Source organism: Lontra canadensis, unplaced genomic scaffold (genome assembly GCF_010015895.1).
Source record: "Lontra canadensis isolate GAN:19392208 unplaced genomic scaffold, GSC_riverotter_1.0 scaffold98, whole genome shotgun sequence".
NCBI classification, from domain to species: domain Eukaryota; kingdom Metazoa; phylum Chordata; class Mammalia; order Carnivora; family Mustelidae; genus Lontra; species Lontra canadensis.
This window is the reverse complement of record NW_022631092.1, coordinates 5,776,591-5,803,651: the sequence shown is the minus strand read 5'-3', so window position 1 is coordinate 5,803,651 and position 27,061 is coordinate 5,776,591. Positions and strand designations below refer to the sequence as shown.

General features: G+C 58.0%; 1 protein-coding gene across 1 annotated transcript; it reads right to left on the bottom strand.

Moving 5' to 3' along the window:
• Window positions 1–28: 28 nt before the first annotated feature.
• PAPLN (papilin, proteoglycan like sulfated glycoprotein) lies at window positions 29–27,061 on the bottom strand. The gene is made up of 26 exons (XM_032837440.1): window positions 27,008–27,061; window positions 25,603–25,718; window positions 24,717–24,777; window positions 24,298–24,400; window positions 22,369–22,499; window positions 21,499–21,622; window positions 21,049–21,129; window positions 20,791–20,963; window positions 20,571–20,694; window positions 20,044–20,170; window positions 18,896–19,103; window positions 18,176–18,358; window positions 17,819–17,960; window positions 13,218–13,298; window positions 12,808–13,057; window positions 11,850–11,970; window positions 11,118–11,256; window positions 9,675–10,116; window positions 8,774–8,914; window positions 8,501–8,625; window positions 8,089–8,242; window positions 7,450–7,587; window positions 6,617–6,744; window positions 6,394–6,502; window positions 3,683–3,849; window positions 29–260 (listed from the first exon to the last, which is right to left on the bottom strand). The coding sequence occupies exons 1-26, from the start codon at window positions 27,059–27,061 to the stop codon at window positions 85–87; spliced, it is 3,798 nt and encodes a 1,265-aa protein (XP_032693331.1). The 3' UTR covers window positions 29–84.

The following is a 27,061-nucleotide window of genomic DNA, read 5'->3' as shown; positions in this document are numbered from 1 at the left end:
GCCCCTTCTCTAAAGGACAGAGCCCTTTGCCAGCCAGAGGCCACAGGCCGAGGGCTGCTTCAGGACCGGGCCCGTGGCCAGCCTTCATCCCTGCTGCCAGACAGGCTGAGCGGGAGGCTGGAAGCGGGAGCAGCTGGCGCAGCAGAAGCTGGAGTAATACTCGTTGCCGCAGAGCTGGGCCTTCAGGATCAGCTCGCAGTTGGCGAGCTCGGGCTGGTCCACACACTCCCTTCCGAGGGCCCCGGGCTGGCCGGGCAGCGCTGTGGAAAGAAGCGACGGGGGAGAGAGGGGTAAGGAAGCTGTGGAGGCTGAGAAGTCCCACCTGCCCTTTCTTTGCCTTAAAAGGAAAGCAACAGTAGGAACGCCAGGTTTCCAAAAAGCACAGTCGCTCTGTACTCTTAACACCTCTGTGCAGCCCGCGGCCGTGGGCCTCACGGGACAGGCCGGGGTCCTGCAGCCTCAGCCCAGGACCGACTCTCAAACCTTGACTCCACGTGATGACTCATCCCTCGAAGTTAACTCCCTGTCCTCGAGCTTGTGACCTGCAGAGCTGGATGACGATTGCCTTCGCCCTTGGACTGGCAAGGAAAGGCGGGGCATCCGCCCTAAGTAAGATGGAGTTGGGCTAGAGCTGTCTCCTTCCTCTCGTTGCTGATTCCCTCTAACCTTAAAGGGTTTGTGGCTTCGGCAGCCCCAGTTTATCTCCTCACTTGGTTCCCCATCTTCCCAGTCCTCCCACTTCCCCCAGAGAGAGCCAGCGAGCTCTTAGACAAGGTGATGAAGAGAACAGCCTTAGGAGCCATGGTTCTAACCGCCCCCTCTGAATGTGCTAGCTTTGGTGCCTTAAAAACCCTCGTGAGAGAGGCGCCTGGCGAGTTAGGGCTGTAGAGCAAGGGACTCCCAATCTCCGGGTCAGCGAAAAAAAAGTGGAAAAAAAGAAAATTCTGAGTTTTATCCCACTGCTTCATCTTGGGACTGAAGTGGCCTCATCTGGTTAATTTCCGTTTTCTTTCTGGAAGGGGCTCTTCTGACTCAGCTGGGTTAGGCCTGAATAGCACCTTCCCTAAAGTCAGGCCTCATGGGGCTGATCTTCATCTCCTCTCCCCCTGCTTTCTCCCAGAATACAAGAAGATCATACCTGGGTGGTCTCAGTACCTGATTTCATACAGATCTGGGATATCAGTATAATGAGAGTACTAAGCCCGCCTTTAAACAACGGGTTTGAATTGTGCGGGTCCACATTTTTTTTTTTTCACTAAATACTGTACAATACTGTAAATGTATTTTCCTTAGGATTTTTTAACATTCGTCTAGCTTACTTTGCTGGGGACACAGTATGTAATACAGATACAGTCCATGCTAACTTACCAGTAGGGCTTTAGTCAACAGGCTGTTAGTAAAGTTTTGGGGGGTCAAAGTTTTATGTGGATTTGACTGCACAGACGTTCCTCAGGAGTCAATCGTACCCACATTTATATAAATATCAAGCCATTTATACATTAAAAAAAAAAATCAGTAACTTTGGTATTGACTTGCTCTCAGCAGTTGCAGCCCTGGGGCCTGTCAAGGGCCCGAGGGTCGGTGCCTAGCACCGTGAGGAAACACAGCAGCTCTGGAGCCAGACCGCCTGAGCTCGGTCCTGGCTTTCCTGCTTCCCAGCGGGGTGACTTTGGGCCAGTGACTCCAGCTCTCTGCCCGAGTGGAGACGGGAACAGCTCCTTGGGCGCACAGTGACTGTGGCTAGAATTTGAGTGCTGAACTGTGCTGTGCTAGCCCCACTCCCTCTCCTTCAGAAAAGGAGCAAGCCTCTGTTTTTTCCCTCCGGTGTTTTCTGTTTCTCACCCGGGTCTTCTAGGCAAGAAGGTTGAGAAATCCTCAACAGAAGCATGTCCCTTACACCAGAGCGTGACTAACTCAAGGCCTGCTACCTGGACACTCACGCTAATTCCAGTATGCCACCAGACCACGGATCGGGCACAGGGAGGCGGCCTCAAGCAGTGAGACCCTACAGAAAGCATAATCAACAAAATGAATACAGAGAGGGGCGAGACAGCTTCTAGTCAAGTAAGGTGCCCGCAAAATAGGAGAGGAGCAACACTCCCCCAGCAGAAAGGTGTCCTGTCCAGGAGGCAGCCCAAGCCAGACACTGCAGCGTGCAACCACACATCAGCAGACGCCCCACCAGACTTTGCTGTCAGATGGGTTTCTGATTATAATTTCCCATGTAGACGTGTCTGCAGTGAGTCACAAACACGAACACTTGGGTCCTCTGACAGCTCTTTCTCACACTAGCCTGCGTTCCAGCTTGTCTCGGGTCTCGTTAAGTCCGGTTGGTTTGTAGACAAGAGATCAATCTGCTGGGCAGGGAGGAGAGAAAACCGGCCCCGGCGGTCTAGCACTTTAGTGAAGGTCAGGCCTTCCTGCGCCCCTGCACTCGTCACCAAGCCTGAGCACCTAGCCCTGTCCCAGGGGCTGTCCTAAGCAGCTCAGAAACTGGAAGCCTGCATGTCAGTCTGATTCACTAAGCGGACTTTCTGCCTCTAGCTGAAGGCCACTCCCCACCTGCAGCATAGCAACCTCAGAACCCCGGGGCGGGAGCAGCTCTCCTGGGGCGGTGCCAGGGCCCTGACCGCTGTGAGCATCCGGGCAGACAGCACCGGAGAGGCCCTCCTGAAAAGTCCGCTTCAGGCCTCACGAGAGCTGGCGGCTCAGCCTGGGGCTCTGCCCTGCTGGTCAGTCCGTGGGTCCAGACCAAGGACCCATGAAAGGGCAGACTAGGCGGAGGGCAGGCCTTCCCCTTCCCCTGGCCCTCTGACTTAACCTTACAGCCCTTGTGAATCCAACATTAAACTACAGTCTACCTGACCGATTTTGAGATGTGCAGATTTTCCCATTTTAACACCTCAAATTGGACTGCATCTGCATGGATGGTGTCTCAGCACTGTGTCATTGAACAGTGGGAGCAGCATTTTTTTCTTAGTGGTATGACACCGCTTTGCAACATGGGCCTTAGGTGCACTAATATTCAACTCTGAGCAAGAGCTGGAGAACACAAACTGCTGAATGATGCAAGTAACATTCTGCCAGTTACTGGTATAATCATTTAAGGAAAAGAATAGTAAATATGAGGACTAGGGTCTAGTCCCAGCTTAGCCCCTCGTTTGCTGTATGGCTTACAGAAACACCACATACGGTCTCTGGATATCTGCCTCATTTGTAAGATGGGGACACTAATCCCTGCCCTTTCTGGGTTACATGGTCAAAGAGCCATAAAGGCACTTTTCAATCTTAGGACCGTTTTTTGCCACTGATTAGAATGGACGCATTTAACAGCCTCTCCGCCTTAAAAGTACTATAATGAAATTCCAGTCAATCCTATTTTCTCGGAATCAGTAAGTCTGAGTGATATTTGACATCACCTGTTGTTACCAGATGCCTCCCTCCGCACCATCTCCTTCACCCTTGCCACAGCTCTCCCAGGCGGTGAGGTTGCCTGCTGCACCGGGGAGGAGGGAGGCTCAGGAAGGTTGAGCCCCTTGCCACAGGTGACGCTCCCAGGAACTGGCAGAGTGAGTCAGGACTCTTGCTAGGGTCCCCCAGACCGCAGAGCCTGCCCTCCCCGCCCCGTGCAGCACAAACCCAGCTCTCAGGAACGAGCAAGGCCCTGGGGTAAGCCCCTTACCCGGCGGGACCACCCTCACGTCGGTGCTGCGGCTCACTGCCTGGCTTCCACGGTAGGCGCTGCACGTGTACGAGCCCTCGTCTCTGGCCTGCAGGTTGTGGATCAGCAGGGTGCCATCTGGGGACTGGTAGACGCGATGCCCGTCGGCCTGCACCGGCAGTCCATTCCTGGGGGGGAGAGGACGCTGGGAGAGCCGGCCAGGGCCCACGAGGAGACAAAGGGAGGAGGTAATCGTTGTGGACAGATGACCCTCACCTCAAGAAACAGATGGGTCAGGGTGCCAAAAAGAACATTCTCAAAGCAAAGTCACTCAAAAGTGAGGTGAACTCACTCTGAGCACGCTGATCTAAGTTATTGTGAATCTGCCTCTTGATCCACAAAGGAACCCTGCTCTCACTTCTCATCAACAAAGGTTTTTTAAGGGGCATGTGGGTGGCCCAGTTAGCTTAAGCCTCTGACTTCGGCTCAGGTCATGGTCTCAGAGTCCTGGGATCGAGCCCCGCATCGGGCTCCCTGCTCAGCAAGGAGCCTGCTTCCCCCTCTCTTCCTGCCTGCCTCTCTGCCTCCTTGTGATCTCTCTCTCTAATAATTTTTTTTTAAGTTCTTTTAAGCAGCCATGAGGCCAGGCCCTGTGCTCAGTGAGGGACATAAGCACTCCCTGTCTTGAGGGCACTGGGCTAGGGTACAGGTGTTCAGGGGGTCTTCCCTGAGGATGACCTAGCTGAGCCCTGACCTGAGGAGGAGGAGGAGGAGCAGCCGGCTGGTGAAAGGGAGAACAAGGGGACTCACAAGCTCAAGGGGTGGCCATGGTCAGAGCAGGGAGGGAAGTGGGCACAGCGGGGAATGGCGGGGTGTGAGCTAAGCAGGACGGACCAAGTATCTGTCCTTGGAAAGGCTCGCTTCCTGGGTCAAGGACAAACCTGAAAGCAGAGAGCCGGGAAGTGCATACATGGGGGAGGGTCTGATTTGTGAGGTGGGGGGCAAGAGATGAAGGATGACAGAGGTTCGGGGCTTGGGTTGCTGGGTAATAGTGGCGCCTCTCCACCACGGGGAGATCCGGAGTGGGGAAGAGGGCTGAATGGTGAAGGCTCTTTTCCACTATTTTGCATTTCGGGTGCCCGTGAGATACCAGGAGGTGATGGATTTGGGGTCTAGACCCAGTGTATCAGCACTGCATGACCCAGGAGGCCATGTGCCAAAAATGTTGCCCGAGGTGAAGTTAGATGAAGAACCACGGACAGCCCCTGAGGTGCACCAGCCTCTGAGGGATTGGTGTGAGATGAGCCAGCCAGGAACACGGAAGCAGTGACCAAAGAAAGAGGGCGAAGGCCAGAGGACAGGAGTTTCCCGGAGCCGAGGAGAGGGAGCATGCCGGGAAGTGCACGCGGTCGCGGTCGGCGGAAGAGCAGGTCACGTGGGGCTGAGATTCGTCAGACACAGGGCAGTGTCCCTGAAGCGGGGGTGATGTGAGCTGCGCTGAGTCGGGCGGTGAGCAGGTGGAGGCCACCAGTCCGAAAAGCCGTGCTGTGAGGGGGAGACTCCAGAAGAGGCCAGAGTCTGCGGGTACATGGGGGTCAGAGCAGGGTAGCTTTCATTTTTGCTTTGAAGCGGGGAATCCTGGACATGTTTGCTGCTAGGAAGACCAAACAGAAGCAAAGAAGAAGATACAGGCCTGCTAGAAGCAGCGGAGGCCAGACCCGGTCAGGGCAGGCCTGCATGGAGCCTACAGAGGCTCCCGGCTGCACAGGCCCCTTCCCAGCCTGACATCATCTCCAACACCCACCTCTGAGGCTTGTTCAGGAGCAGCCTTCCCCTCCTCAGCCTTCAGGGCCCAGACAAAGTCACGTGTGTGGCCCCCCTTCCTTGATGGCTCCAGAGAGGAGGCAGCGCCGTCCTCCAGGCACTGACAGCACTGAGGGCCGATCTCCAGAGCTCAGCGGACACTGGGCCCTCTCCTACCTGGGGGTGTCTGGGGGGCTCAGGGCCCACCAAGAGCCCCAGAGCCTGGGCAGTTCCTGACACATGGCAAGGAGGAAGGGGGCAAAAAAACGTTTGCTGAGGGAATGGATAAAAGAGAAACTAACGTGGAGTAAAACACCCTGAAGTCTCCAAAGTGGAGTCTAGCCCAGGGTTCTCAACCTCACGGGCAGGGTGCGCCGGCTCTAGACATGGTCCTTTGTCATGACGGGAGGGAGTCCTGCTGGCATCAAGTGGGGAGACGGCCTGGATGCGGCCAAACCCCTCACAATCCACAACACAGCCCTGACAATCAGGAATTATCCAGTCGGGACACCGGGGTGCCTCAGTGGGTTAAGCGGCCGCCTTTGGCTCAGGTCACGATCCCGGGCTCCTGGGACTGAGCCCCACACCCAGCTTCCTGCTCAGCGGGGAGTCTGCTTCCCCCTCTCCTGCTCCACCCCCACAAGACTTAGATACCCGCTCACTCACTCTCAAGTAAAATCTTAAAAAATTATCCAGCCTGAAACATCAATAGTGCCGAGGTTGAGAAATCCTGGTATAGCCCAACCAAGAGAGACCGGTCCTACGGGGCCTCGCTGTCAGGAAGAGGGTGCTGCGGCCCCCCCACCGGAGGCAGGAGCTGAAGAACGAAGGGTGGGAACCGCACTATCCCTACAAAAGCTGGGCCACCTCAGGGGACAGCCTCAGGGGTGTGGGTCTGAGGGCCAGGCCGGTGTGGACTAGAGCCTTACCTGGACCATCTGATGTTCACACTTTCTCCTGTCACCACGCACAGCAGCCTGGCCGTGTCCCCCTCTGGCACCATCATAGCGGAGGGCAGCTCTGCGATGGTCAGCTCCCCTAGGCCCAAGGCGGAAGCATGGTCAGCCACTCGCTAATCCTGTCCCACCTGCGCCACCTGACCTCAGAGGTCACTAGCCCCACTCACCCTTCCGCTCAGGACTGCCACCTTACCCAGAACTCTGAGCTGGACCCATCTCTGGTCTCGGTCCTGCCCGTTGAAAGCGACACAGGCATAGAAGCCACCGTCTTCCACAGTCACGTGGCTGATGACCAGAGAGCCATCGGGCTGCAGCTGGTGTCTAGGGACAAAGCATAGTCAGGTGTCTCCATCCCGAGGGGGCTGGCAGGGTCTTCCTTTCCCTGGGGAAGGGCCGAGTGGACCCTACTATTCCGTGGGGTCTGAGCAAAGGGCCATCTGACCTTAGGCCCTGAGGTCCTCCAGCTGCTGGCACTCTCATGTACTTGGAGGTGCCCGACTTTGAAGCCTGGCAATAGAAAAATCCTTTCAAGCTTCCGGATACGAAATAATTCCAGCGTGGTTTTGTGGTTCTCGCTGTACTCATTCAGTAGGCCCAAATCTTGGTTCTGCCCCTTAGGAGCTTTGTGGTGGTAAGCGCCCGTGTGTAAAACAGGGATAAGAGCGCACCTACCTCAGGGTGGCTCTTGGGCAGAGGGAACCACGGAGAACAAGCCTCGTGCTCATAACGGGTACATGGCAGCTGTTGTGATTACAGCCAGAAATGAGTCTGTCTCCGTTTTGTCCCTCAGCCATCACCCCTCCTTAGCTGGCCCATTACTCCTGCCCACTCACCACTGAAAAGACCCAGAAACCCAAAGGTCAGTTGGCCCCAGGAGCACTGCAGCCCCGCAGCATCTTTCATGAGCCACTGGGTCCTGCTCAGGACTGACAGAGGTGGCACCTGGCAACTCCCTCCCCCACGGTCTGCACGGGGTCAGGGGCTGGCGGTGGGACAGGAGGACTAAGAGAGGAGCTGAACACAAACCTGGGGGAAGAGAGGGGCTGCCCATCTCTCTGCCACTCAATGGCGGGGGGCGGGAAGCCCTCAGCACGGCAGGTCAGCCGGGCCCGCTGGCCTGGTTGGGCGTCCACCACCCCGGGCTGGTTCCTGTCCAGAAGCAGCCTGCAGAACACACCCCCCACAGCCATGAGGGGGACCCTTTGCACAAGCCCGAGGCCCCCTTCTCTCCTTCCAGATTCAGCTTCCTGACAGCTGCTTCATTCGGGTCAGGACGCCACCACAACCTCCTGGGACTTTCCTGCCTTCCCTGCCGCCTGCCCCCACCCCTGCCCCAGAATCTTGACTGTCACCTCCCTGCACCTCTGCTACTCAGTCCTTGACTTGGGCCCTCCAGCCCTCTGCAACCCTTCTACAAACTTCCTTCAAGGCCTCACAGACCCTCTAGTTCCTGGTGAACTTCCCCTCCCTCAGCCCCTGGGTCCTGGGCCTTAGATCCCCCTCACCTGTTTGGGGAGGGCCGGAGGGCTCCCCCTCATTTCTCTCATCCTCACCGAGCAGACCCCTGTGCCCCACCCCACCCCCTCCTTTCACCACGAAGACCCCCATCACCCCTGGGCCTCCAAGTGGGGTAGGCCCAGAGCAGGACGGCACTGCTGGAGTTACCTGGTCGTGGGCCGAGGTTGCAAGGAGGAGACGGCCCCTGGGCCCCCTCTGTCCCCCACTAGGCTGGAATCCCAAGGACTGTGGCGCTGAGCTGGGTCCCTGGTCCGAGGGAAGTGCCTTGGCTCAGCCTCAGACAGCACGGCCACATCACCCCCTGTCAGGAGGCCAGAAGAGGTGAGCCATGCAGAGAATGTGGCGGAAGGAAGGGAGGGGTCATGAAGCTGGCCGGGGACATGTGGAAAAATGAGTGCCCCGAAGGGTGAGACCTCCACCTGGGCCCAACTGGAGCACAGGGTCCCTGCCGGCAGGAAGGGCCACTCCAGAGCGGGCGCACCCTGGCTCAGGCCCTCCCAGCCACGGCCTCCCGCCTGGGGCCCATGGGAATCCCCTGTGGGTGGGGCACAGGACAGACCTATGACACGAAGCTGGATCTTCTGAGAGTCACCACCCGTCCTGCTGCCACCACAGCTGTAGATGCCAGCGTCCTCTGCCCACAGGGGACTGATGACCAGGGCGCCATCCGGCTGCAGCTTGTGCCTGAGTGAGGAGGTGGGGGACTGAGCTCTGGCTTCTGACGACAACAAGCCCAGCCCGCCTGAGGTCCCCCCCCCTCCTACCGGAGGGGACTGGAGCCCTGCTTGCACCCTCCCACTCCAGGGGACATCGGGGGCTGCCACACACACACCTGTCGGAGGAGACGGGCTGCCCGTCTTTCTGCCACTGGCCATGGGGCTCCAGGGAGGTGTCATCACCTCGGCAGACGAGCTGCACCAACTGCCCCGGGGCCGCCTGTACCAGGGATGGCTCCTGGCCGGCCAAGCTGATCCTGGGGAGGGCGGAGGGGAGGACCTGTGCTGCTGGCTTCAGTGCAGGACTGGGGACTCCCCTCCATCAGTCCCCACCCCAGAGGCTTGGCATCCATCCTGTCTCCAGCACTGTCGGGGTCAGGGGATCTCCCAGGAGGCCAAGCTCCAGAAGCCAGTGGCCTCGGGAATGCCCCTCTCCATCCACCCCTCATGCCCTTGGACGTTGCTACCTCAGCCTGGTCCTGTGACAGCTGCAGGGTGGGCGCAAAGCCCAGGGCATGGAGGGGCCCCAAGAGATCCCTCACACCAGGTCCTTGTGGGGAACTAAATGACATGCTTGACCCCTTTGGAATGTAAAGTTTTACTTATTTGGTTTTTACTCTCCCCAAAGCTCTCATGACACAGTCCCAAGACTGGAACCCACAGTAAACCTGAGAGAACATCGCCATTTCACACGTCAGGAAACGGGGGCTTAGAGAAGTTGGAGGACTCGCCGGAGGTCATGAAGCCTGCAAGCTTTCCCGACTACACAGGCCTGGGGTGTAGGAGCGAGGTCTGACCAAGATGGCACCACCATCTGCTGGCAAGTCTCCTGTCTCCAAAGGCAGCTTCCCCATGTGTGCAACGACAGGAACGAGGCCCTCCCCGCAGGGCTGTCTGGAGGACTTGAGGTGGGGGGGGAGGGGGGGCTGCTGACTCAGGGTGTTAGCTCCGACAGGTGCAGCCCCTGGCGGGGGTGGGGGGGGAGGGGTGGAGTGGGGGTGGGGGTGGAGGCCTCACCTGTAGGAAGAGCTGCCGGAAGGTGGCGCTGGTCGCCCGGCATCTCCGCCCAGGCCAGGGGCGCTGGCCCCCAGCTCCCCGCGCCAAGGCCGCTCTCCAAAGGCCTGCGCGTGGGACTCCTCCCTCGGCCCAGGCTCTCGGTCTCGCCACGAGACGCCACCGGAAGGCAAGGGCTTCGTCTGGACCGTCGCCCCCGTCCTCTGCCATCTGGCTTCTTGCTGGCCCCCGGGACCGCGGCCCCCACCATCTCCGCGGGCCCCGGCGGGAGGCCCCCGGCAGCGGCTCATGCACTCCTCCTCGGAGGCGAAGTTATTGCCGTTGCCGTGGCACCCGCCGTACCAGAACCGGTTACACCGGCCCACAGAGGGGACGAAGTACCAGCGGGCCGCCCAGTCCACGCAGGAGCCGTGGGCGCTGGGCAGCAGGCACCGCACAGGGTAGGCTGAGGGGCCAGAAGGGTGAGTGTCACCAAGCCGCGGACGTGGCCCAGCAGAGCACCCCCCACAAGGGCCCCCCATCCCCTCTGCCTTGGACTTCGGAGCCAGGCCCTTCCCAGCTCACGGAACATGTCTATACCCCTGCCCGGGCTCCTCACCTGGCCCTGGGGGCAAAGTCTGCCCACGGCCCAGACCTACTGGGCTCCACCCACAGAACTAGAGCCCTCCAGAAGGTCAGGGCCGTGAGCAACCTGGACTGGCCCCCTCATGCCCCTCACCTCCCCATGCCTGACCCGGGGCACCAGAGTGCATGCCCCAAGCAGCCCAAGGGCTTGGCCTTGACGTGCTGAGCTCAGGAGGAGAACCCAGCCCTCAGCTCCCAGGAACATCTGTGAAGATGCCCAGTGCGGGCCCACCTTTGCTCCTGGACCTCGAACCCACCGCAGCTGCCCCCACCTGCCTGCTTCACCCGCCCACCTCCCCAGCAGAGCCCACGCCACTTCCCTGTGTGACCATGGCTGGCTCTGCTTGAAGCCCACCCAGGGGCCCAGCCTCCTGCAGACCCTGACCACCAGCCCATCTGGCTTTTGAAGTCCCCATGACAGTCCCTGGCAGTGCCGCCCACACAGTCCGTGGTCCAGCCTCAGTGACCTCCCTCCAGGGCTCATCCCAGGCCGGGTGGGGACACCCCTGTCCATCCTGGCACTGACCACCATTCCACCTCTGCCGCTAGAGGGGGCGGGGAGAGGACGAGCCTCCTTCTCTGTGGGGGCCCTGCCTACAGCTCTCCCCGACTCTCACAGGTGGTCTCAAGGGCAAACTGTGGGAAACAAGAACAACGTGGCACTGTTCTCTGACCCAGCACCTAGTAAGTGATCAGCAAATATCTGAAGAAATGAATGAATCACTGTGCTAGTAGGAAGCTCCAGGTGGGGCTCTGCAGAGGTGTGGGGGCCGAGGGGGACCAGAGCCTATCACCAGGAAGGATGGAGGAACACCCACTCACCGTAGCTGGGCTGGCCCACGCAGCCTTCCCCAAGAGGACCAGCAGCAGAGGCCACGTTGTCATAGCAGCAGCCAAACTGGGAGCCCCGGCACTCACTGGGCTCATTCTGCTGAGCCCGGGGCTGGTGGGTCTTGGGGGCCTGGGGAGGAAGCCTAGAGTTGGGATGTTTTGTTTTGTTTTTTTAAGATTTTATTTATTTTTTTTTGACAGAGATCACAAGTAGGCAGAGAGGCAGGCAGAGAGAGAGAGAGAGAGAGAGAGAGAAGCAGGCTCCCCACTGAGCAGAGAGGCCGATGCGGGGCTCGATCCCAGGACCCTGAGATCATGACCTGAGCTGAAGGCAGCGGCTTAACCTACTGAGCCACCCAGGCGCCCTAGAGTTGGGATGTTGGGGATAGGTCTGGCTCTTGCTAGGGACTCTAGGCTGCCTGGGGAAGGAGGACAGGAAGAGAGAGGGACAGAATTATGAGCCTTGATGCAGAGCCTCAGGGGAGATGAGAGGCCAGGGGAAGGTCAGATAAAGGCTCGCGCGGGCGCGCGCGCGCACACACACACACACACACATACACACACACACACTTCAGCCCAGGCCCATCTCGGAGGCCCTGTTGGCCAGCAGCCTTCAGGGACCTCCTTTCTCCAAAGCCCAAGTTACAGAGAGCCTGGATCACAGTGGCCCTGAGCAGGCTTGGGGGCTGGATCCCAGCCCCCTCGTGTAAACCAGACACTTACCGAAGAAGCCACCGCTCTTGACCCCGGCCTTCTCCCGGTGTTGTCACTGCTGTAAGACCCTGCGCAGCCTGCGTGCTGGGGCCCCTCAGCCACAGACACCCCATCAGGGCAGCACCCGTACCTAGACAGGCATCACACACTTGTCTCCTCACCACCCACCCCAGTCCCCAACCCTTCCAGGGCCCCGAGCGACCAGCATCCCAGGACCCAGGCTCTGAGGCTCCCCGTGCTGGGGGCTGAGTAGTCAAGGACCTGAGCGGGAGACAGCGTGTCCCCACACACAGGGCAGACCATTCTGCCTGCCGAGGCTCTGCCATGTCCGCCAACCTCCTGGGAGGCAGCAGGAACCGAGCAGGCAGAGCGTCGCCCTGATAGCTGACGGGTCCTCGACTCCAGCCTTGCCCCCCAAAAACAGAGGCGGAAACTCACTAAGCCTGCCCACAGAGCAAGTCCCCAGGGAGGTTTTACAAGATCACAGCAGAGGAGCCCACCACTTGCTCCAGCCCTGCTGGCCGGGAGTGGGAACGGAAGGGGAAGGAGGCACGTATCCCGGTGGCTGTCATTGTCCCCACCTCTCAGCAGAGGAAGCCAAGATCAGAGAAGTTAAGGAACTTGCCCCCATCACCAGAACACAGCTGGTAAGTGGCTGAGCCGGGGATCCCGCCCTGCCCCCAGGCTGCTGGCCCCAAAGTCTGGGCTCTCAGCACCCCATGCCCCGACAGACCGGTAGACTGGTTTGGATCTGAATGCTAGATTTCTATCCCAAGCGCCTTCCCAGAGCTCAGGCCGACTTCTGTAGTGAGAGCAGAGATTTTACCCCCACTCTGCACATCAGGAAGATCAGCCACAGGAAGCTGAGTCGCCAAGAGGCACAAGCAGGGCAGCGGGGAGACACCTGCAGAGTCCCGTTTGGAGCTCTGCAAACCGCCTCCCTAGCCGACTGGGAAGAGGTCCCTACCTGCTCCGCTGACAAGAGGCTCCCGGGCAGCCCTGCCACTGTGGCCCAAGAGACGCGGTGTGGCCATCAGGACAGCACCCATAGGGGCTGTGTCTGCAGTCTTGGGGTGCCAAGCCAGACCGCGGTGGCTGCTGGTGCAGGGACTGTGGCAGAGAGGGGGCTAGGCCTGGCAGGTGGAGGCCCTGGGCTCCTCTGGGATTACCCTGCACTAAGGTTTGCTCCTGGGGGAGCCACCACTGGTCTCTGGAATCTAGAAGGAAGAAGGAAAAGACTCGTGAGGTCGCCACCTGGCTGCTCACCTGCATCTGTCCACACCTGACCTGCCTTCTCCATCCCCCCTAAACCACCTGCCCTACCTTCAACCTCCAGCTCCCGGGCTCTGGGCTGGGGGCGTCCACTGAGCGGCTCACCTGGGTTGGCGGCCACCTGAGGGCCCAAAGACATCCGGGGATCCCTGGGGCCATCGAGCACCTCCTCCACGCTGGGGACTTCTGCAGGGAGCAGGCAATCAGGCCTGAGCAGTAGCCACCTCATCCTCCATGGGCCCCCACCCCACTGCTCAGGCAGGGCCCCCGGGACAGCGGAAGTGAGAACAAGCTGTGAGTCCATAAAACACCCTTCCCAAGTTTCAAGAATTTTTAGTTACTTAAAAAAGCTAAAAGAAAATGCAGCAAAAGGAAAAGCCAGATATAAAATTCGTATCTATGTTTGATCCCAACTACATAAAACAAAAAATGATATGTGTAGATTGAACTGATGAAAAGACAAGCCATCCAATTAAGGAAATGGGCAAAGTGGAGTGCCTGGCTGGCTTGGTCAGGAAAGCATGTGACTCTTGATCTTGGGGTCATGAGTTTGAGCCCCATGCTGGGTGTAGAGATTATTTAAAAATCTTTTAAAAAATAAAGGGGGGCCTGGGTGGCTCAGTGGGTTAAAGCGCCTCTGCCTCTGGCTCAGGTCATGATCTCAGGGTCCTGGGATCGAGCCCTGCATCGGGCTCTCTGCTCAGCAGGGAGCCTGCTTCCCCCTCTCTCTCAGCCTGCCTCTCTGCCTACTTGTGATCTTTGTGTCTCTCTCTCGCTCCCTCTCTGTCAAATAAATAAATAAATAAAAACTTTTAAAAACTACTAACTTTAAAAAAAAGCACATATAACGAAACAGTCATTGTAGAATTTAGGTGTGGATATGTGGTTGCTTACTACGCAGTTCTTCAACTGTTCTGTATGTTCAAGATTTTTCACCATCCTGCCTCAAAATATTAAAAGTAGAATTACCACGTAACACCATGATTCCACTACTATTTACCCGAAGAATATGAAAACACTAATTTAAGAAAATATGTGCACCTCTATGTTCCTAGTAGCTTTATGTACAATAGACAAGATATGGAAGCAGCCTAAGTGTCTATCTATAGATGAATGGATAAAGACAAAGTGGTGTGTGTACACACACACACACACACACACACACACACACCCCACAGAGGAATATTACTCAGCCATAAAAAAGAATGAAATCTTGCCTTGTGGAACACAGACAGATCTAGAGGGTTTCATGCCAAGCAAATTGAGTCAAAGACAAACACTAAATGAGTTCACTCATATGTGGCATATAAGAAACAAACCCGGGGCTCGGGTCATGGTCTCAGGGTCCTGGGATCGAGCCCCGCGTCAGGCTCTCTGCTCAGCGGGGAGCCTGCTTCCCCCTCTCTCTCTGCCTGCCTCTCTGCCTACTTGTGATCTCTGTCAAATAAATAAATAAAATCTTAAACAAGAAGAAAGAAAGAAAAGAAACAAACCCAACAAAGAAAAAACAGAAACAAAAACCAGACTCTCACAGACTCTCAGCTATAGAGAACACACTGGTGGTTACCAGAGGGGCGGTGGGTGGGAAAATGGGTGAAGGGGATTAAGATTCACTTGTCATGATGAGTACAGAATCGCTGAGTCACTATACTGTAATCTGCAATTAATGTGACACTCTGTTTAATTCCAGTGCAGTTAACACAAACGCACAGGCCTATCTTCCCAGTTTGGGGACTCAGATTAGGGGCTGCTCAGAAATGTGGAAAAAAAATTTTTTTTCGCCATCTTATTGTCTAACTTGGTAAGCTTACTAAAAATCATGAGTTACCATTAGAATAGGTGAATTTTATGGTCTATGATATTTAACCACTTCAAAGTTACTAAAAAGATTTTTCATCATAAAATGGAGAAAAAAAATGCAAAAAACTAAATACGGACGACAGGAATTTTTATAATGATGTATAACAGCCATGCCCCAAAATGCTCATTGTTCCGAGCACCCGGGGGGGATGGGGAAGGCAGCGGGTGGCAGGGGCGTCCCTTCTATTTGTTAACGCATTTCAAATTTTCCACAGTGAGCACACTACTACATAACGGAGGAAAGTTATGTAAAAGAAGTGAAGGGGCGCCTGGGTGGCTCAGTGGGTTAAGTGTCTGCTTTCGGATCAGGTCATGATCTCCAGTCCCGCATCGGGCTCCCTGCTCAGCGGGGAGCCTGCTTCCCCCTCTCCCTACCCCCCACTGATGCTTTCTCATGCGCTCTCTCAAATAAATTAAAAAATTCCATCCCCCTCTGGACTACATCTTGCCAGTCCCCAGGGAATATTTAAAAAATAATTTAGGGTTGGAAAAGTCTAGTAGATAAACGGTAAAATCTGTTTTCATTTCACTGCCTCCCCGGCCCAGGCCAAACCTTGGGACAAGGCGGAGGCCCATTCCCTCCCCTGTTCCGCCATCTCCTGCCGCACGGCCCACCTCCAGCGCTGCAGTCCCAGTCCCCAGCAGCCCGGGAATATGCTCCTAGCTTCCCCTCCTGGGACTCTTCCCTTCCACCTTCTCGGGCTTCCAGTCCTGCTCCGCTTCCCACGCACTCTCTAGGCACCAGGGTCTGCTGGGCGAGTGCCTGACCCTTCGTTTTCACGGCTTTTGGGGGCTCTTGGATTTCTGCAGCCCTGCTCCCCAGCAGGCTCCCGCTCCAACTGCCTCCCCTTCAGTCTGGCTCTCAGGCAGGTGCCTGTCTGTCCTCCTCAAGATCTTTTCACCCTGTCACTGTTGAACTCCAAAGCTTTCAGGGGCTCCCCTGGGCCTATCAGACAATTTGTGTTTTGTTTTGGTTTTTTTTTAAGATTTTATTTATTTATTTGATAGACAGAGACCACAAGTAGGCAAAGAGGCACACAGAGAGAGAGAGGAAGGGAAGCAGGCTCCCAGCGTAGCAGAGAGCCCGATGTGAGGCTCGATCCCAGGACCCTGGGATCATGACCTGAGCCTAAGGAAGAGGCTTTAACCCTCTGAGCCACCCAGGCTCCCCCTATCAGACAATTTGATCTGCAGCCCAGCCGGAGGTCCCCAGCCCTAAGAGCACGAGCCCCTGGACAGAACTCCGGCCACCACCCCCACATCCTGGCTGAGGGCAGGTTCGGAGGTCCCTGCTGGCCTCAGTCAGAGCAACTGAGTACTTGAAATGTGACCAGAGTGACTGAGAAACCACGTTTTACATTTATTCTCATTAGAATTAATTTAATTTTAAACTGAAAAACTGACAATTCATTTACTAGAAGATGCTTCAGTATGTTGGGAACAACTTGGGTGTGGGAATCTACTTTTCCAACTGCACATCCTACAAAATCTAAATATAGATCAAGTATGCCACTGAAATTCTGCATCTGAATTAAGAAATGCTCTGAACAATAAATATATTCAATTTAGAAGATTTTTTAATCATGTGAAAAAAGAATATAAAATAGCCTATTCAATCATTTTTATACTGATTATATGTTTAAAATATTTAAGGTTAAATAAAACATTATTTAAATTTTAGAAACATTTTCAAGCACTCTCTACACCTGACATGGGGCTCCAACTCACCACCCCAAGATCCAGAGTCACACGCTCTTCTGACTGAGCCAGCCAGGCAGCCCCTTCAGTGTAATTCTTTTCTTTTTTTCTTTCTTTTTAAATGTAGGCTCCACACGGAGCACAGAGCTCAACTCTGGGCTTGAACTCAGGACCCTGAAATCAAGACCCAAGCTGAGATCAAGAGTCAGATGCCTCACCAACTGAACCACCCAGGAACCCTAGAAACCACCTAAATTCTACCTTCCCGCCCATCATGGACTTCCGTAGAGGAATCACGGGGCTAGAGAATGTTCACACACCAAGTGGCTTTAAGGGGGAAAAGCGCATACAGAAGCCTGCTCACATGACCCAGCAGCACGCTAACGAATGTTCCCACTAAAGCAGGGATCAGGGCCATTTCACTTGTCTCTGTGTTGCTTTCTTAATTTCTCCAAATTTTCCACAATAAACCTAGATTATTTTATTAAAAATAACCATTAAGTTTATTTTACAATTCAGTCGGGCCTGAAAAGCACTATGAACCCCATTGTACAGATGGGCAAACTGACAATCAGGGAGGAGAGGCACTTGCCGCGGGGCCACACCGCTGGTCTGCAATGGAGCAGAGATTTAAACTTAGGTTCGCTGTCAAGTCCAAGCCCCTGGTTCTTAGCCACCATGCCCTGTGCTTCCCTCGGGGCTTCACTAGCTTGGCTCACGGGGCCCCCAGCAGAAGCACATCCGGGCCAGACACACCTCCCTGTGGTAGCAGGAGGCAGCCATCCCCACTCGCCCCCTGAGCTGAGCTGCATCCCCTGTTTTTCCTCAATATCACAACCTCACACCAAGCAAGTACCGGCCTCTGGGCTCTTCCCCCTGCAGCTCCTCGGGCCTGGGGCATCTTCTTGCCAGCGGGGATGGGGGTGAGGAGAAGGGGAAGACAAGGACAGGAGCGGGGCTTACTCACTCACTCAGTCATTCGGTGAACGTTTACTGAATACCCCACTCATGCTAAGCTCTGGGGGGCCAGGGGGTGTCAATAGCAAGGAGGAAGTCAAGGACCTGGCCCTCCAGGAGCCGCTAGCTAGGAGGCCAGACAAGCCAGGCACGATGGCCGTGGCATGGGGAGACTGGCCGCAGTCTCTCACCTGGACGCAGATGGCAGGGCTGTGTGTTACAGAGCTCGGCCTCCCTGGGCTTGGACAGCTGCAGGCTCCCACAGTGGCTGGGAGGCCCGACGGCACAGATGACCTGGCGTCTCCGGGTCCCCGTGCTGCAGCTCTTGGAACACTGGGGCCCATGGAGTGGGCAGGGGGAGAAAGGACAGGCTCAGAAAAGGAGCAAGACCCCGGGGTTGGGGGTCCCCACAAGGAAGAGAAGGAGGGGGAAGATGCCTGGGAGGCAGGCCAGACCCAGGGAAGGTCACGTGTCCAGCCGCCTGTCAGAGACCCAAGGGACCAGGACTGGGTGGCAGGGAGGAGGCGGGGGAAGAGGCAAGCACTCACCAGACCCCAGGCGCCTACACGCCAGGCCTGGTCCTGGATGGGGGGACAGTCTTCACGCACACAGGGCTCCGTGATGGGGGGGCGGTCCTCCACGGGGCATGCTGCGGCATGGAGCAGAGACCCCTCATCACTGCGGCAGGTGACGCTTCGCCTCCGGACCCCGGCACCGCAGCTGACAGAGCACTGCAAGGACCAGGCTGTCGGCGGGAGCTTGCTTGTCCTCCCCCGCCCAAAGGGGCCATGGCAGGTCAGACAGCCGGACCCCCCCACCCACCCCCGGCCCACGTCCAGCTCCTAGGCTCAGAGAAGCTGAACCCCTCTTCTGAGGTCGTATAGCCTACACCACGCCTGCTGTCACCAAGCTTAGGGACATTTTCCACATTCCCCTGTTCAAGACTTGAACATATATAGGTGCTGGAAGCAGAGACCAGCAGCCCCAGTCGGTGCCAGCTCCTCCCTCGCCCCCCACCCCCAGCAAGGTGCCCGGCTGCTTCTTCGTGGCAAGACAAAGTCTATCCCACCCTGCCTGGAATCCTGGAGAAGGAGGGAGAGTCCAAACACCTGCTTCCAGTCCCAGCCCTGGCAACAGCTTCCAAGACCACCTAGCAGGTCACTTTACCTCCCTAGCGGAGGCCAAGCCTCCCTGCCCAGCTCTGCTGCGGCCCCAGCCCATAGACCCAGTGCCTGATTCGGTCCCCACCCCGCCGGGCAGAGGCTCACCTCTCCCCAGGGCTCCGCTCTCCAGGCTGCGCAGCGCTGCAGGTTGCAAGCCCGGGTGGCAGGGGGCTTCCCAGGCTGGCCTGCACACTCCGCCTCCCCGGTGGCCTCCTGGCCGCCTGCCCCATCAGATGAGACGCAGTAGACAGAGCGGGACTGGGAGCCGCCGCCACAGGAGGCCGAGCAGGGCGACCAGGGCCCCGTCTTCCAGCTGGTGGGGAGAGGAATCCGGTAAGGCTGGCCCAGCAGCAGGGGCTAGAGTCCAGGCCCAAGGGAGCCCCAGCTGTCACACACAGGAGTGCGCTGGGAATCCCCCAAGCCTGGCCCATGCTAACATCTGGGCCTGCACAGGTGCGGGGGTAGAAAGTTCTGCATAAAAGGCCAAGCGCCTGCTCTGCCTGCCATCTCTCGCCACCAAGCACTGGTCCCTACAACACAGAGCCTGGCTGCCCCCCTCTTGGCTTTCCTGTCCTCCTCACCAGGGCCCCTGTCATCCCCAGCCAGACTCCATTGCCTCTGTGTCTGCCCTTGCTGGGAGCATCTCCCAGAGCGGCCCTGGGGCACGGGAGGAAAGGACAGCCCCAGCGGCACCGTGCAAAGCCGAGCCCACCACCATCCTGCAAGGCCAGCTGCCACCGAGGCCATGAGGGCGGAAGGACTGCGCCAGCCCAGCAGGGAACCTGCGGCCTGCAGATTACCTGTTCCTGCGTGCATGCTGGGCCCCGGCAAGGTGCCACGCTCTGGGCCGGTGCAGGTAAGAGGTCCTTCGTGCATGAACAAAGGCATTGCTGATGCCCACAGGCCCCCTGGCCCAGTCCCTGGCCCACTTCCTGGCATCTGTCGAGCCAAGTCCCCTGCTGGCTCAGACAGGGCTTCCAGTACCTTCCCCCCACTTGCCCACCACCAGCCTGGATGCTCTGGGCCCTGTGTGGGCACACACGGGTGGACAGAATAGCCCCGGACCTCACGCTCATGCACCCATCCTCCCGCTGCTTCCCACAGTGACAGCTGCCTCCTCCCCACTCTGCCCCAGCTGTAGGGAGCCCTGGACACCCACCTGTTTGCTCAACATCTAGAGTAGTCTAGAGACCCCAGTGCCTTCCCACCCAAGTGCTTGGGCCCCACCGTGGGGGCACTGGCAAAGGCCTCACCGCTTGGTCTGCGGGCAGGGGTGAGCGCTGCAGGGGCGGTGGTCGGCCGGCCGCCGCTGATGCTGGCACATGTGGTCAGGGTAGACCTCGTTGTCAGTGGTGCAGAACACCGAGCGGGACTGGTGACCTGCAGAGGCCCAGGCATCAAGGGCAGGTGATCAGTCAATAATCACCAAAGGCAGTCTCTGGGCTGGGCACCATTCTGCATGCATTCCAAGTGACATCTTGATCAAGCCTCAGATGACCTCCTGGGATAAATGCCATCATTATCCCCAATTTACAGAGGAGGAAACTGAGGCTTGAGAGGTGTTATGTGCAGGTGCTGGTGCCCTGCTCTAACCCCTGGTGATCCACTCAGGGCTGAGCCTCTGCTGCCCAAGGAATACAGTGTCCTCTGAGATGCCACCACCTCCAGGAAGCCTTCTCTGGTTCTCTGAGCTTGGAGGGTGGGTCGGGGGGGGGCACTTTGTGGATTCCCTGAGCCCTGGGTGCCCCCACGTGGCTCCCAGGACATGCAGATGGCTCACCTCCCCCGCACTCGGCGCTGCAGTCACTCCATGAGCCGTGGCTCCAGCGGAAGCCCGACCGCGAGCTGCCCAGGGGCAGGTGGTACTCGTAGCGCACACCGGGGTTGGGCTCCTGGCTGAGGAGCTGTGCGGGAGGATCCTTGCTGAGGCCGCCCCCCCCCCGGACCCGCCCCCCTCAGCCTGGCTTCCCGAGTGCCCCCGCCGCCCACCAGCCTCTCACCTCAATGACCAGGGGCTCGGAGGTGGGGCCGCGAGCGTGGAGCCGCTCAGGGGCCAGGTCCCCCTCGGCCCCGCGCTCGTAGTGCAGGACGGTGCTGGCCGCGGGCAGGGCCCAGGCGTCCCCGATGGTCCAGTGCCCGTTGAGGAAGTATTCTCCCCGCAGGCTCCTCACCGCTGCGCACGTGTGAGCCCCAGGTCGGCTGCCGCGGAGGGACCCACCCCACGGCCACCGCCCAGACTCACCCCAGCCCGCACTCACCCAGGAAATTCCTACTGGCCGCCACCTCCTCCACGCGGATGCTGGTGGCCCCCGCGGGAATGATGAGGATCTGGTTGTAGCCTGCGGGGGCAGAGACACTCTAGGACCCCCCACGCCCCTGGCAGCACAGCCAGGGTCAGGGACAGTGGCAGGCCTGACTGGGAAGGGGGAGGGGACAGCTGAGGGCCAGGGAGAGGGGGTGAGGAGGGGTACCTAGCGCGGGCAGTGTGAGCCTACACTGGGTGAGGAGGCAGAGGTCCTTACTAGCCCAAGCCCACAGGCTCCAGGGAAAGGCTTGGACCTCCACCCTAAGGCATGACCTGAGGGCCAGATCAGACGCCTGCAGGGCCACCAGGGTGACTCAGCTGGAGCGGAAGTCAGGCAAGGAAGGGACAGGCAACAGACCCTCACCTCAACTGCCTGTGGGCCCCCGCCCCCAACAACCCCCACCTCTGCTGAGGTCATTGGCATCAAAGGTGCCTGTGACGGGGTAGCAGGTCCTGCCGTCACCCCCACACTGCAGACACTTGTCCTCCTCCTTTGAGGAGTCGAGGTTGTAGTCACAGCCCACGACCTACCAGGCAGAGATGAAGAGAAGAAAGACCCCAGAGGTCACGGACACATGAAGATTTGAACCCAAATCACTGCTCAGATCGGGGGGGTGGGGGGCAGTAGCTATTCATTGCCCACTAAGGCCGAGTGATCTGGCCTGTGGCTGACAGTTTACCCCTTCCCACAGCTCAGCACCCGTCTCCCCTTCTCTGGCAACAATACATTTTCGTTTGTCCCAGGTTGGACAGACTCCCCAACAGTGAATGTGGGGCAAGTCAGTGGGTTCCACGCCATGCTCCAAGTAAGTCGTTCACAGGAATCCCCCAGCCCAGACAAATCCGGGGCAACTCTGGGTCACTGGGACCCCTGAGAAGTGGGTGCCCTTTCCAGCTAGAGCTGGGAGCTGCTGCTGACCCTCTGCATACCTCCCAGGATCCCAGCGCAGACCCAGAGGAGAGAAAAGCCCAGAGGCGAGGAGACATTTCCAGCCCCTGCAGCCAGCCAGCCCAGCCCTGGAGGGCTTTCTTCCCCTTTGTCAGTTTTCATGGGGTTTCTATAACTTGCCACCCAGAGGGGTGATCCTGTTGGGGTGCCTGGTCGCAAAGGGCAAAGGGGAGAAGGTCACAGGGCATCTGTGATGCAAAGACACCTCAAAGCTGCCCGTGAGAAGATATTAAGCTCCTGAGAGCCTCTGGTGCAGGGCACGGAGACATCCCACAATACACCCCAGGCCAGCCCGCAGGGGAGGGGGGACAGGGCACCACGCACCCTGCAGCTGCCATCCACACAGACGTCCCGTGTGCCAGGCTCACAGGGTGTCCCATCCACGACAGCCTCCCTGTGCTTGAAGTAGAAGTTCTCCCCCTTGGGAATGCAGTTCAGCTCGCACTTGTTTGGGGCTGAGGCAGACAGAGGGGGAAACTGAGATCCCAAGCAAGCAGCAAGTCCTCTCCTGGGCACAGTGAACGGTGGGCGGGGCCAGAAGCACGCACGTGGGGCGGGGGATGCGGAGAGAAAGCCCTTGCATGGGCTCTCCCAGTGGGAGAGAATCCCACTCCACCCCACCCCCGCTGGAAACGTTCACAAAACCGCAGCCTCCCTGGGGATCAAGTGGAAGAAAAATCCCAGGATAGGGAAAAAGCTAGCCCCTTGGAGAGGTCTGTCGCAGCCTTATAATCAGCCCATGTGTTAACAACCCGCGCCTCAAAGTCAGTTACTAATAGACCAGCAGGCATGTGGGCTGTGCTGTAACATACTGGACCATACGGTTACGTGGGGAGACGCTTCTCCCACACAATGCAGAATGGGGCTACGTAATAATTACAAATATGTATGTGTTTATAGAGACAAAAATGTGAAAACGGCTAGATGGAATGCTAGGCCAAATCCTAGGAGAGGTGTGGGGTCAAGGTCACTTAGGAGTTTTCATTTTTATAGCCATCTAAATATTATACACACATTGTTTAAACAGCCAAAAGTCCTACTAGGACCGCAGTCACCTGCACCACAGAGAAGGCATCCCTCCGTGACCCTTTCCTCTGTGTTCTGGTTCTTCTACATGGGTGTATTTAGGGCACATGGGGGTGTAGTCGGTTGAGCATCTGACTCAATTTCAGCTCAGACTGTGATCTCAGGTTGTGGGATTGAGCCCCGAGCAGGGCTCCACGCGGGGCATAGCGTCTGCTTAGAATTCTCTCTCTCCCTCCCTCCTTCCCTCTTCTTGCATGATCGCTCCCTCTCAAATAAATAAATCTTTTATAAAATGTGGATGGCAGTGCCCGGGTGGCTCAGTGAGTTAAGCCTCTGCCTTCAGCTCAGGCCATGATCCCAAGGTCCTGGGATCCAGCCCCGCATCGGGCTCTCTGCTCAGCGGGGAGCCTGCTTCCTCCACTCTCTCTCTCTCTGCTTGTGTCTCTGCCTACTTGTGATCTCTGTCAAATACATAAATTTTTTTTTAAATATGGATACATTCAAATTATCCAGGAGGAGCAGTGAATGCCGCAGACTACCCTGGGGCCACCCCTCCAGCCAAGACCCCGTTCCCCGTGCAGCAGCACACACAGAATATAAATGGTCATGCAGCCAGATGCCATACTCCTCAGGAGTTGCTGGCAACGAGCAGTGGCCATTATTACTCAGAAGGAGGAGCCCAAGGAGTCTTCTGACACATCTGAAGTGCTTTAGTCACATACACGGGTTTTTTCCTTAAACTATATTGCTCTAAAAATTAACCACCCTCCTCAAAGCCACTCAGAGCAAGCCCGTGGGCCCCACGGATCCTGAGTAAATGGGCTCTTGCCGTACCAAGCCCCCTGCAGCCCTGACCTTCAGTTGGCCCCCACCTGGCCTGCCCTGACCGGCACCCTAATTCCCCATGGCTTCTGCAGCACGAGGAACGAGGAACGCCTCCGGAGCAGGCCAGAGAGAGCAGGGCTCCAAGTGGCACAGACACGGCCTAGTGGCCTTGTTTGAAAATGTATAGAAGGATAGAGAGACTCAAAATGACTCCTCCGGCCCCCGACCCTGTTGTGTTGCGATGAGTACCGGCTGGGGGGTCCTGTGAGTTTTTTAAAATGCATTTGACAGAGCGTCTGTAATATGGTGGTAAGCACCGCGCCGTGGAAAGTCAGCGTGCAGAAGAGATCTGGAGCAGCTGGGTGCGGCAGCAGGGGTGCAGGCGCTGGGACCTCCACTCACCTCCGTAGTATGGCAGCCACTTGTACCACCTTCCCTGGAAGTCCTGGCTGTCGAACTGGGAGCACTGCTCTGCCCGGAAGTCCCTGGCACCCGCCGGGCAGCTCTGCAGGGGAGGGACGTGTGGGGCCTCCACAGGGGTCCGCCTACCCCACTGCACCTGGGGTGGTGTGACTGGTCCCCACCAACCATTCCCTTTACCCCATCAGCTCAGGACTGGGGGTGTGGGCCCCCAGGCCTCCTGAGTACTCCCCTGCAGGGGCTTGGGCTGCTGGAGAGGAGGCTGTCATTTTGGGTGGGAGGGGAGCAAGGGGCTTCCCGAAGTCCAGACTGTGCACCTGCGGGAGGATGCCCTGGGGAACTGGGAGGGGAGGAAGGGAGGGGCTCCCGGAAGCTGGGGTCCCCACTCCTGCAGGCTTTACCTCGGTGTGGCAAGAGCGGTGGCTCTGGGCAGGGCCCACGCAGCTGGAGCCCCCATCTCTCCTGAAGACGAGAACACCAGGAAGACTTGAACCCCGTGAACCAACACCCCTTCCTCCTCCTCGGGCTCTCCTGCAGGCCACTTGGGGCAGAGGAGGGGGACCTGCACACACAGATCCCCTCAGGCAGACGCGGTGAGCCCTGTGTCTATACTAGACTAAAGCTAGACTCAGAAGCGTATCTCGGAGGTCCTCTAACTTGGGACTACCTTGCCTCTTAAAGCAAACTTCCAGAGAAGACCCAACTTTGGCCTTTGGAGAGAAAGTAAGATGTAATGTATACCCACCCCCCCCAAGGTCATTCTGCAGTTTAGGGAGCACATGATGCCTGGACTAAGAGCTCGAGGCTCGTCTTCCTCCCACGAGGTGCTCAGGAAGACTGAGTTCAAACCACTGACAAAGGTCACCCCCACGTTGCTTGTGCCCCAGCCTTCACTAGCACGTGTCAGAGCGCAGGACACATAGCAGGGGCTTAAACTTCCCTTGAAGTGGGAGACGTCTATACTCAACAGAGACCAAAGGTAGAGAAACTCTGCATGCTAGGAATTGAAGATTGTTGGTTTGCCAAGAATTTACTGCACCTGCCACATGCCAGACGTAGCACTGGGAGCTAGGGACTCGGGGCTGGGGGCAGCAGGCTCAGCTCTAGCTCCCCTAAAACAAGGCTGACTGTCAGAATCAGAGTGTATTCGATTTCAATACTCCAGGCACGCTGCTCCCACAGCAAACCCACGGCTCCTTGCGTTCTGCCAGTGCCGTGGCAGGACCCAGCTGACCCCTGAGCAGCCTGTCCCCCCCACTCCAGGCTGGCCCCGCCCAGCCCCCCTACCTCTGGGAGAAGCAGGGGCGCTCCCTGACGCTGATGCCCACTCCGCAGGTCCGGCTGCAGGAGCTCCAGGGCCCCCAGGGCCCCCAGGTGTCACTCTGCCGTCTCACCTTGGGAGCCTGGAGGAAAAGACACCCTCAGAGGTGTGAGTTGGTACTCAGAGGGCCCCTACCTAAAAACATACCCCTATCTCCGCTTGGGAGCCTGGATTCTCTCTCCCAGAGCAAACACCAGGCGCCTCTCTCAGCACAAGGAGCCGAGAGCCTTACAAACAGCCCTGGCCTCCTGCACCCAGCACCCCTGAGGCAGCTAGCCACTTGTTTGCGGGGAGGGGTACCAGCGGGCAGGAGGGAGGGAGCGAGCCAGCCGGCCAGATTCCCTCCACACGGGCTGAGGAAAGAAAGCACATTTCGCATCAGGCATGTTTTGTTTCCCCATAATTACCCCAACCATGAGCTGCCAGTGTGGGGACGGAATGAGCTCGTCCAGGCCACGCTCCCGCTGGCCGGTCAAGGTCCTCACCTGCCCCTGCGGCTCCCCGAACAAGCCCCTCCTCCTTCCCCGCCCCCCCCCCTCCGACGCACCGCACCGCAAGGCAACTCAGGGACCCTCTTTCTTGCTGTGCTGTTCCCAGGGCTGCCCTGCGCAGGGGTGTGAGAGGGGGCGTGAGGGGGTGGGAGTAGAGGCAGAGGAAACCAACCGTGACCAGCCTGGGTTTGCATCTGCACTTTCTGCCTCCCTCACCACTGTCGGCACCCAGAAGGGACCCTGGGGTGGGGGGGGCTCTGCCCCCACCCCGGCCAGAGCCAGCGACTGGAGCCAGCGACAGGAGGAGAGCTCAGCATCCCCACCAAACCCCAGCTCACATGCTGTGGGCGGGAAGAGGTGGGAGGGGGTCACTCAGGTGTTTCTAAGGCAGAAAGCCCCTAAGAGGACTCAGGGCATTTTTGCACCCCTTGACTCATTTCATCTGCAGAGTAACCGGCGGGTCGCCCTGCACCTTGGCTGGAGCCAGCACTGCCCCCTCCCCTTCCTTCCGTCTTGGAAGACAACATGGGGAGTGGGGAGTCCGGGCATTAGTGTGCACCTAGCACCTTCTGAAGGAGGACGGTGGGGGGAAGTTGCCAGTGCTGCGCCCTGCAGCCGGGAAGGCTGCTCTGGGCCCCTTGGTCAGACAGCTTCAGATTGCACCCCTTTTTGAAAGAGCTGGGGGTCCCAGGACTTGCCTTTACCCCAGCTTCCCACAGGAGGTCGCGACTGGGAGAGGGGGCTCCAAGCTGTGGCGTCCTAAACCCCAGGGCGTCCTCCCAGCTGAGGGCCTGCGCCCCACCACCCATATCCCCTTCCTCCCCCCGCCTTGCACTCCAGCTGGGGGCCCAGGCAGAGCTGTGAGCAGGGCCGCACTCACCCAGGACCTGGGCGCCGGGGCCAGCAGCAGGGGCACGAGCAGGAGCAGCCGCAT